General features: G+C 32.6%; 1 protein-coding gene across 1 annotated transcript; it reads left to right on the plus strand.

The window, feature by feature from the left end:
• The first annotated feature begins 204 nt into the window (after positions 1 to 204).
• Positions 205 to 12,203, plus strand: LOC137834261 (homeobox-leucine zipper protein PROTODERMAL FACTOR 2-like). Its single transcript, XM_068642323.1, has 8 exons — positions 205 to 267; positions 362 to 367; positions 707 to 1,222; positions 10,632 to 10,832; positions 10,925 to 11,096; positions 11,184 to 11,449; positions 11,633 to 11,728; positions 11,826 to 12,203. The coding sequence occupies exons 1-8, from the start codon at positions 205 to 207 to the stop codon at positions 12,201 to 12,203; spliced, it is 1,698 nt and encodes a 565-aa protein (XP_068498424.1).

Raw genomic sequence — 12,203 nt, forward strand, 5'->3', positions numbered from 1 at the left:
CAGGAGATATTTCAAATGTTGTTAACAATCCATACTTTTGAGTCTCAATCCTAGTATTGGTGATCAAGTTCCCTTGGTTTTCTCTTGTCACATCTCAAATGTAAGTGATTTTTGTATGAAGTAGGGTTTTATTATGAAGATACTTTTTTTTTTTGCGGTAACATTATATAATTTATAATATAGCAACAATTACAGGTTATCACCATGGATGAGGAAGGAATGCCTGATTCTCAGATAGTAGTTAAGGATCTCGAAGTGAATTATGAGGTAAATTAATTTTGAAATTTATACAATCTTCATCCAATTTGCAATGTTTGAGGTTACCCTAAAAGTAATCATTTTCTTCAAATCTCTGAATCAGGAGGAGGTAAGAATTTGAATTTAACAAAATTCCTATAATAAACTGATTTAGTTGTTTATGAGAAACAAGGATGTGCATGTATTTGCTAAAAAACACTTATCTTGATATACAGTCCATAGTTCTTATTCTCTTATCAAGGCAATCAATTACCTTTTCTTTTCTAAAGTTTTTTTCCATCTTTTTTTTCCTCCGGTAGATGCTGAATAGCCTGTGATGAAAAGTTGGGTTATTTTTATTTGGTAACAGACTTTATGACTATAGATTGTATATCAGAACTTCATGAATTGATGAAGATTTGTCAATTGTTTTAACAACTCACCGCTAATGCTTTCTTTATGTTCTCAGAATGATATCTTACAAAACAATAATGGGTGTGGATCATGGGCATTGGCTTCTCAACAATTTGTAGATGCTAATGATACTATATTGGATACAAGTTCTAAAGAGGTGTTAATGAGTATAGATCGAGCCAGTGACCTTCTTTTAGGATTTTCAATATACACTGAGCCAATAAGAACTGGAATCATTGAGCATGCATTTTGTGGCATGGATGAGTTGTCAAAGATAGGCATTGCAGGGCACCCTTTATGGCAGCGGGAGACAAACAATGGGTGTGAGATTCTAAATAATATTGAATATTTGAGGCAATTTGGTGAGGTTGATACCACCCTAAGGGAGATTGTTAAGTTGATGGAGGTTGGAGAGTCTCAAAATTTACCAAGCTTTGACACACATCAAACTGAGCTTCCAACATCAACTGTAACTCCCACTGTAACTCCACATACACAAACTGAAGGTTCAAGAGATATAGCATATATCAACATGGCCCCAATATGCATTGTTGAATTGCTCATGGATGTGGTGAGTTATTTTTTTCATCCTTTTCCTTCTTCATGCATACACTTCCTAATTTGATTTGGCTTATTTCTCAATTGATAAAATGGTATAGGCATATGCACTCACAAGTTTAACGACGTATAAGAAATTGTTTTTTCATAATACTTAAAAATAATATTGTTTTTTCATATTAGTGACTTTTGTTGAAACCTCACATAAAAGAGATTTTGTTTATTATTTTTTCTTAGATTCTTATTTCTTGTTTTTCTAATTATGGTTTTTCACCCTTCCCAAATGTTAGAATCATTTGAATTTCAAGTTGTTACAGAAAAAAAAAAACAAACCTCTTAAATAAACTCATTTGCTTGTTGCATTGTGTTTTATGCTCTTTTTGCTTCATAACATGTCCTTGCTTGATTTTGGATATTGTTGATCCTCTTCCCAATTGATTATCTTTTTCGTATGGTTGAGTTATACCTGCACAAGCTTAGGAGTATGAATTCTATCTAGAATGTTTAAGTATGATATTGGTTTAATAAATATTACCGCATATATACAAATTCTCATCCACTGAATTAAGGAACAAAAATATGCAGATATTATTTAAAACATTAATATAACATTTCATAGGCTTTAATTTGTGTCATTCAGCCAATTTTGTTTTATTATGTCCTGCAAATTCCTGATATCACATGAAATTTGTTCTGCCCATTACATTGTTGTGCTGCCATGGATATCCAGACTGTATGAGTACCTATAATATTTAAAATTAATTTAATGTTTTCACACACATTCAATAGAGATAAATTTGATTAATTTATCCATCCCACTTTTCAAAATATATTATGGTAAAATCAATCTATTTTTTTTTATCAGTAATAAACAAGTTAAATAAAAAAAAAAAACACTTTTAGAAGTATGTCAACCCTTGTAGAAAACCTAAAAAAAAAAGAACAGAAAAATATATGGAGGACTACAACCTATTTAAAGTTAACTAAAACCACTTTGAGGCCTTCAACACTACAACATGCAACTATCCTTTGGATCATCCTTTGACAAAAACAAATTGCAAATATTCTAGTCCAATTAAGTCTACTTTTTTGGAACTCAACCATTGCAATATTATAAAACTGTACTGTTTGAGCATCATATGACTATGCTCTTCCTGCTTGTTGTTGCAGAGATTGTTCTGCATTGACACCAACTTCTTCCTCCAATATTTCCCCAACTTTCTTAAATTAATATCCAAACCCCATATTTAGATTTAAGAATCATGTTCGACCTACCTTGATTTTTTTGTAGTTAATATACACTTCCATCTGCACAACCTAAAGCTTTATTAAACAATTTTAAATCTTTTATGCTTAAGAGTCCTAGGTTTCTAAACAAACATGTATTTTTCAGTTTACCCAAGCAACTTTTTTTCCCTTTTGCTCCCTAGTTCCAGCCCCCACAAACTCTCTTTATATTATAATATCCTTCTACCCAACTTGGTATTTGAAGGACACATTGAGGACAACTTTTATGAGTACTAGACTTCTCCAAATGATAAATGTTTCCTTTTCAGTTAATAAATATCTTACTAATATTTTGTATAACATAATCCTAAAGATGACTTTTTCTTACATTAACCCCTATGATTGACCCATTAACAATATGCTCATTTGTTTACCGGATTATTGCATGTTTATCCTAAGAAGTCTCACTACAAGAAAATCATGAAATAGAAACCAATTTTTAGAGACCAAAATAATTAGTTGCAATAGTAACTAAATTAGAGACCATTTTGGAAACTAAAAAAAAAAATTGGTTTCTAAATTAGTTTCTATTATTTTCTATTAATGTTAAATAGTTTCTAAATTGGTCTCTAATTAGCAACCAAGGTTTTAGAGACTAAATTTAGAAACTAAATAATGGTAGATAAAACCTTTGTTGCTAATTAGATACCAATTTAGAAACTATTTAACCATAATAGAAAATAATAGAAACTAATTTAGAAACCAATTTTTGTTTTAGTTTCTAAAATGGTCTCTAATTTAGTTACTATTGTAACTAATTATTTTGGTTTCTAAAAATTGGTTTCTATTTGATGATTTTCTTGTAATGTCTTATCAACTCTTATCCCTCCTAAATTGATTTTAATAAAGTAATTGGTAACTAATTCAAAGCATCTTAAAGTTACTTTTAAGTGATTTTTAAATTCAAAATATTGAGGACAGTTTCTTCCTCCATTTCCATAATTTCTTTTGGCACCCTAAGTTAAACGAAAATATCATTTTATCCTTAAAAAAATACATTTCAGATTGTAGAATCTAAAATGTATTTCAAGATCTAGAAATACCTTCCGAATTCTATCATTTGATTTTTTTTTTATTTATTTACACATTTCAGATTGTAAAATCCATAAAGTATATTTAAAAATATCTTTCGAATTCTACAATTCATGTGTAAATTAACCGAAAACACCTTTCAAATTTTATAATCTATAATATTTTTTTTTTAAAGAAACACATTTTGGTTTATAGAATCCATAAGTTATTTTTTATATCTTCTAAATTCTATAATTTGGAGTTTTTTCAAATCACCAATTCCAAAATAAAAAACATCAGTAGAATAAAAAGTATTTTTGATATTTTAATATATATGTGGTGCAAGAAGAAACTATGGAGACGCAGAAAGAACCAACCTATTTTGAATATGAGCTTATTTTAAAAAATTATCAAAAGCCAAGCAATGATTATTCGTTTTTCTTAATAGGAAGGTCCGGATACTTTACTCAATTTAGGATTTTTCTATGAAAATTTATCTACTAATTAATATTATTTACATCTTAATCCAACCCATAGTTCATATTTATATCTTCAGTTTTAATAACAACAAAAAAATCAACATTAAAACATAGTTACAATCGGAGAGTCAAATCCAAACTATAAATATGTTAAAGATAAGAAAATGTAAAGTGTCACTAATTTATTTATTTTTGTTGAAAATGTACAATTGTTGTAAAAAATAAAAATAACATTAGAAATCACATACTTTTGTTAGTAGATACAAATTTTGGGTAAAAGTCTCATTATAAATGATAAGTTGTACCAAATAGTAGTGAATAAAGACTAAAGGGTCCATAATAGATCTATGGTAAATGAGTGGTTATATGCATGAGTTGAAGTACCAGATGCATAATATTTTATTTTTCTCAAAATACAGTGTTTGTATAAAGCCATTTGATCATTTATGTCTCATTTGCTGATATATTTGGGCTCTTTTTGTTGGATGTTAACCAGAATCAATGGTCTGAAGTGTTTTACAATATTGTCTCCAAAGCAACGATCGTAGGAACTTTGGTAGGAACGGAGGGAAGCTATGATAACAAATTGCACGTGGTAAGTTCAGAATGCTACCCTTTCTTTTAAAGTTAGAAATTAAAAGTCTATCATGGAAGAAGTATACTGTTCTTATCAAAAAAGAATAATATTATTTTTTTATTTCAATTATGAAGTCTTGAATCTATAAATACATGAGTATGATGATTATTTCATGAAATATAGGGAGTTCATTTTAAAGAAATATAGAATTGTTTCTAAATACATAATATAAGTATTAATAACATGACACAATTATAATAAAGAATAAAATTTTGTAGGATAAATATAAAACTTTATAAAATGCATTATAAACAACATGATTTTGACACTCTTATCCTCAAGATGCAATTCAATTATTTGGTGAGTAAGTCTGCAAGTTGATTCTGAGTGGACACATGGATGCAAATCAAGTTACCGTGTAGCTTTTTCCTGATAAAATGTTTATATCCATCTCTATGTTTAGTTCTATCATCTTGTATTGGGTTATGGCTACACTAATCGTAAATTTATTATCACAATATAATCTCATAAGTCATTTTAATTTTTGGTTTTCCAATATAATTTTCAACCACATAAGTTCGTATATTCCTTGAGTCATTGCTTGAATTCTGCTTCAACACTCAATTTAGCTATTACCTTATATCTTTTGCTCTTCAATTTAGCTATTATAAGTTTCACATGGACACACAAAAATAACCTTTCCTCCTAAGATTCTCATTTATAGGAAGTTTGTCATGAAAGATCTTCGAAATGAGAAATGCTTTAAAAGACACCAACTCCTAACCAATCTAACATTGAAGTTTCATTATAGAACTTATTCTCAAACTCCGTAAGCATCAGATTTGCAAATCTCAGAATACAATCAACAATTTTTTTTTACAAAGAATAAATAAATTAAAATTGATACTTGAAGAGTGTTCCAACCCTTATACAATAACCAACCAACTCACAAAGTTCATAGAATCCAAAACAATGATTACAATTATGAACATAACAAATATTTGGATTGTTATGCTTGCTGCATAATTATGCAACATAAACTGCATAATTCCCTTTTGACAGCATACCTGCAAAAAAGATAATGGCAAACGAAAGCACTGCCTTGATTGTCTTTCCTCAAAAAACAGAACACTAGTCTGACATTCTTCATTCCAATGCTTGTCCGTGTGCTTAGCGGTTTTAGTCCCTTGTCAAAGACTTCTTCCATGCAGAATAAGGCATCAGTCAGAAATGCATAATTATGCAGAGAGCCACATTGTTCCCTACACAAAATTTCAGCTTTCTCCAAAGGTCAAGAGCTGAAAACAATTCCGTGTGCAACACCGAACATACAAAACTAGTATACTTTCTCCCATCCATTTGGTATCCGTTTGGTAACCGTTTTCTTGGTGCTTGTTGACCCTTGTAACATCATCACCAATGCTCCCTAATTGCTGCATAATTATATTAAACTATACAGCAACTACATAAGCCCCTTTCACAGATGGTTCTGCATCAACTACATAAAAAAACAGCCTTTTTCCTGCTGCCTATTATACTACCCTAGATCCCCTTCTAATTAGCTACACATACATTCTGCCAAATAGATTCCCACGGTTGAGCCTGCATTACCTACATAAAGAACCCCTTCACTTCTGCACTCCTTAAACCTTTCCATAAGCACTTGACAACAACATGATGATAGAGAACAAGAACATGATGATAGAGAACAACTACCTATTCTATACTAAAACTAAGTCCTAAGGTACACTCTGAGATATTAAAACTAGGATTTACTATAAAACTTCTTTTTTCCCTTCATTCAGAGAAACCATGTCACCTAAATAGGTGAGTTTGGACTGTCTATTGGGTCTGTCCTAACAATACTATCCGCCCCATAAAACATTTTATCCTCAAAGTGGAGTCTTGAGTCAGTTGGACTGTTGGAGAGTAATTGGGTTGCGGTTGGACCGTTTGAGTAATTGGAGACCAGGAACATATTTTGTTAGCAGAGATCCATGAACCTAAAGAATATTATCAATAGATAAAAACAAAAAAAGATTAATAGAACAAGACCATGTGATGAGACCTTACATCCATTGGTCATGGTAATAGAAATAGAAGGTAAATAACCCATATTAGACAAGAAAGAGAAAGAATATTTGTTATCAGAAATGTGATTTATGGCACCTGAGTCTAGAGTCCAGCGGCCAAAGGAAGTATGACTGAGGTCAGCAAAAAATGTACCTATATGTGCAACAAAAAGAGTGAAACTAGAGATCCTCATACCATATAAGAAATGAATTGAAAATAACATGGAGGTATCAAATGAAGGAGTACTAGACGAAGTAGAACCCACAATAGACATTTGTGACAAAGTAGTTTGAAATTAATAGATGAAAATAAAAGAGAAAAAACCATAAAAATTAAACGGACTTGATCAACAAAACAAGACCAGATCCAAAACGAGAATGACAAGACAATCCCTTAATGAAAAAAAAAAACATATCGATTTATCCTTAATGAAAATAGTTAGTTTGGCAAAACTTAAAGTAATGTGCACCGATTGACAAAAGATGTCACTAAACTTAAATTGTTTTAAAACATTTCATAAGAAAATGTCAATCCAGGATGCGATATGTCCTATTAATGTCAATTTTAAGAGCCAGGTGCCAAAAAAACACGCTTGTTAAGTATGTTCACAAAAATGGTCTCAATAGCAATCAACGCTGGTCTCAACCGAAACTTTAGTGATAATTTTGAACTGGAAAATAGCTAAAGCTATATATCTATATTTATTAATGTTTCCAAGTCCTTCCTTTATGGGAATTAAAATACATATTATAGTTTGGTTAGGAAGAAGCCAATTTGTGACGAAGAAAGGAAAAATTGATTGGAAAATATCGACATGAATAATATCTGAATATGTTTGATAAAAGAAACCCTTAAACCAATTGGTATCAGACATTTTGCATTACACATCGTCCTACCATTTGCAGAGACATGAAACACTAAACATAACCAAACAAAGTTCCATACTTAAATAACACCTGCTGCCCTTTCCTGGCTGCAGTTAGCCTTGCATTCTGCCATGTCTCACAACTAAACAATAAGTTGTTCATAGTTTCTTCCCTTCACCCACAAACGGTACAAAGTATATAATCTATCAATATTCTCTTATTTCTCAGATTATCTTTTGTTGCAAATTTAAAATTACCCTTCACTTCCTAAAACAGAGCCTTCAAAGTTGGTTTCTTTTTCGCTGAAAAATTAGGCCTTTTGATTATTTAGTGGAACGTGCATTCTGGGTATGCTTGATCCCAAAATGTGATGTACATGTTTCCCAAGCTACCTAATGCCATAGTGAAAGAGTATAGTGCTTCCTTAAGATTCAAGTACACACATGGAGGTCAGTAGATTCCCTAGATATGTGCTGGTTCACCACGATTTCTTAAGAGGACACAGTCCTTAGTGTAAAGCATATGAGAGGAAGATAGTGTGCAAAGAATGTAAGTGTAGCCGAATCAAGCGCTCAGAATTTGAGTGTTCTGTGTTCAATGATTTTGCTGAAGAAAACATTCTCTGGGCTATATGAGGCCCAATGTACATGAATACTCTATGTGTACAGGGTCTCAAATACATTTTCCAAATGGAAATGAAGAGTCAACGTAGTCCAGTTTGTTGTTCGTGTCGCAATGCCAGCAATGTTCACACCATACATTAGAGATATAATTTGGAGAAGTCTTTCGGGAGCGAAACGGATGAGCTAACCCCGGAAGTCAGAATTGACGAATCGGAGGTTAACATGATACATAAAGCTGATACTCTACATGATGGCGAGGCAGAGGAGTTAGTGGAGGATGGAAGAGGAGATTCACAGCCAAAATTGAAAGATAAAACATTAAGTATAGAAGTTGTATCAGAAAATGGTGAATGTCCACTCATGAAAATCATTGGCACATGAAGAAATTAGATCCAGAGTCTTTTAACCGTGGTGGAATGCTTAGCAAGAGGGGAACGAAGCAAATTACGCACAAAAAAAACTGCAACATTCAATAAAGGAAATTGTGTCCAAGGGTGAGTAACATTTTTAGTTAAGGTCATTCACATGCTAAGTAATTCTTTTCCTGATAATGATATTAAAAATTGTAATAGGCTCTTATTATTAGATATTGACCTCTTGAGGCAAGTAGAATATGAAAAACAGGGGTAGTATTTTAAATATGGAAGAGAGAGATAGAACAATGAAACAAAGAACAGAAGAAGGAAATCGTAAAGGTAGTAAATGAAGATTGTGAGCATAAATATAAAGGTCTAGGAGTCCGATAAAATGGAGTTACATAAAGAGATTTTTTTATAAAGGAGGGGTTGGAATAGCCAAAACGACACATCCAAAAGTAGATTAGTAGAGTTCTAGTGTCACATGAGTGGTTAAATTTGTGGTCATGAAGCAAATAATATGTACTAGATAGAACAATTTCTAATCATTGTAAAATTGTGTTAAAGTTGAATTTAGCTTAGTGAGGACATACACAATTTTGATATATGGAAGTCAAATAACGAATATGAGGAGTTTTTCAAGCTAAAAGTGAATAGTCACAAGATAAGAGGTAAGACGATGCTTATTTTAAAGAGAAATTAAAGAGGCTGTGAAAAAATCTAAAAGATTGGAATAGGGAGGTGTTTGGAGACATACACCAAGATAAACACAAAATCATGAAAGAGATTAGTGAAATGGAAAAAAAATTGGAAGAGGAGGAAAGGTTCAAGAGAAAATAATTCATTGAAGATTTGATCAAAATGAGTTTTAAACAGGAAGCTCTACATAGAGAACAATCAGGACAAGATGGGTAAAATCAGGGGATATGAATACATGTTACTTTCATAGGTTGTTAAAGTGGAGGAGAGTTAAAAAAGCAATAAATGGTGTTAAAATGGGTAGCAATTGGTGTGAGGAACCTACAAGGGTAAAAAATAGATAAAATCTTTCTTCACTAATAGGTTTAGGCTAGATCCAACTTTAGGCAATAAACTGGATGATGTTGAAAGTGGACAATAAACTTTAGGCAATTAATCGCTTGGTCAAGTGGATAATATATGCAAATTTAAGGAAGAAGGAGGGTTAGGTATCAAGAATCTAAATAAAGTATGGTGTTGTGTATGGGTAGCTATTATTTAAAGTATTTGAGTGCAGAAAAACAACATAATCTTTAGGATCGATAAGGTTGATGTCCAGGAGATTTTTAATTTAACCCAAATAAGTGTATGGACTTGGATTACAAAGGAAAGTTTTTCTACTCGAATTAGTGTTGAACCCAATTATATCAATTAAGTTGATGAGGTAATATTCTAGAAAGATGGCAAAGAAAACTGCAGCTGTGATGAATTCTGGATTCCAAAGTTTGGTGAGGCCATTGATGCTAAAAGATGTTGTCAATGAGGGTTAACAGCTTAAGACTATGAAAGTAAATCAATTTCATTGATGCAAAATAGGACATAGGTAGTTAGTACAGATAAGGAAGCTTATTTCAGACCTCAAAAGAGATGAGATGGAAGGTCAATCTTTTGAATATTGTTTGCAGCAGTCTTGCTAACATATGCAAGATAAAAAAGAAACAAGTAACTTTTCTTGTGAATATGTATGTAAGGGGATGTTTCTGTTCTCCCAAAGGTATCATCATACAGGACAATTGATACACTCTATCACATAAATCACAAAAAATGGAGAGAATGTTTACTTTTTCTTAAAATTACACATCAAACAGTTGACTCCGATCACTTCATCATAACTGCCGTGTAAGTTCTTCCTATAACGGTAGCTATGTTGAACACATTAGAAAGTCTTGGTCTTTTACATTTTATATGCATCTGAAATTACCAATCTTACCCAAGTCACACATTTTTGTATTGCAGAATGCATAGATCAAATTAAACATGTTATATGATTTACATCTAAACTAAATTTAATTTTAATAGTATCAGTTTTTTTCATCCAAACCATAAATTTATTGAAGGTTTTCATTAGAATTTCCCAAAAAAAATGCGAATGTTGTTCTCATTTGGATGTATACTCTCTCTCCTTTTCACAGATGAGCACAGAACTTCATTTGCCTGCGCCTGTTTTATTGACTAGGGAGTGTTATTTTGGAAGGTACAGCAAGCAGTTATCTTATAGCACATGGGGAGTCGTAGATGTATCATTGGAGAAATTTCTTCCTTCCCCAACGACCAATTTTCTGAAAAGACCATCGGGATGCTTAATTACTGGAATGCCTAATGGATACTCTAAGGTGGATTCAACATCATCAAGTTAACCATTTTTTTGTGTGCTTTCATTTTGGAAAGCCATAGGCACTGGTTTTACTTTGTTTTTCATTTTTAGGTTATATGGGTGGAGCATGTAGAAGCAGAAGATAGTCATGTGGACCAGTATTTCCGGTCCCTATTCACCTCCACTGTAGCTTTTGGCGCAACCCGTTGGACTAATTCCTTAGTTCGATATGGTGAATGGTTACAAAGTCTATTCGCAACATCATTGGTTGCTGATGAAGGAGGTATATGCAAGCTTGTTGTTATTTGTTCTAATATATATAGTATGTTTTCCATTAAACTTGCTTGTTTCTTTTGATATATATCAACAGTTCTTATAGCCCAAACTGGGAGGACTAGTTTGCTGAAACTGGCAGATAGAATGATGAAAACATTTTGTAGAAATATGAGTTCTACCGCAGACAATCCATGGACTCAAATGGCTTATTCCCCATACGTCAGAATCATGGTGAAGAATAACATGGATGAACCTGGAAAGCCTCCAGGTACATCAGTGGTTTTCACTACTTCTGTTTGGCTCGATGTCTCCCCAAATCGACTGTTCAACTTCCTTCGGCATGAGAATTCCAGAACTAAGGTTTTGCTCCATAATCTCTTTCAACCATTTTAAATATTATAAATTATGGTGGCTGCCCGCGGCGGCTTCAGCAACGGGAAAGTGGTGGGTTGGTGACTGGAAAGTTATCATAAGAATATCTTCATTATCATAAGAGAAAGTTAACATCTTAATAACTTTTTTCATTTTGTTGAATAAATGCAGTGGGATTCGCTTTCACGTAGACATACTATTCGAGAATTCGCATCGATGCTGAAGGGCCAAAATCCAGGAAATCGTGTTTCCCTGATGAGAGCAAACGTAAGCAAGCATCATTAAATGTCATCTTTCATTTTTCATTAATCTCTTGAAACTAAACCGAAAACCTAAAGAACCCTTTTATTTGCAATGTTGTTAGAATTCAGAGGGGAAGCTTGTAATCTGTTTTGTGCAAGAGAGTTACACAGACTCAACAGGTTCGTACGTGGTGTATGCTCCACTAGACAAGGCAGCTGTGGCAGGTCTTATACACGGATCCAACCCTGACAAAGTGATGATCCTGCCATCAGGGTTTAGCATTCTTCCTGAAAGGTTGGAGGGAGATGAAGATAGAAGCACTCGAAGTCTTCTAACTATTGCCTTCCACATAGTTGAAAGTTGCACTACTAGGCCATATATCGCTCCTGAATCAGTCGAAACCATATACAAAGTCATTTCAGATACTGTTACCTCTATAACCGACTCAGTGCTCTATCATAATCATCGCAACAATTGTATGGATGATTCAAATTTCTAG

The sequence above is a fragment of the Phaseolus vulgaris genome, chromosome 5, assembly GCF_000499845.2.
Source record: "Phaseolus vulgaris cultivar G19833 chromosome 5, P. vulgaris v2.0, whole genome shotgun sequence".
Lineage (NCBI taxonomy): Eukaryota > Viridiplantae > Streptophyta > Magnoliopsida > Fabales > Fabaceae > Phaseolus > Phaseolus vulgaris.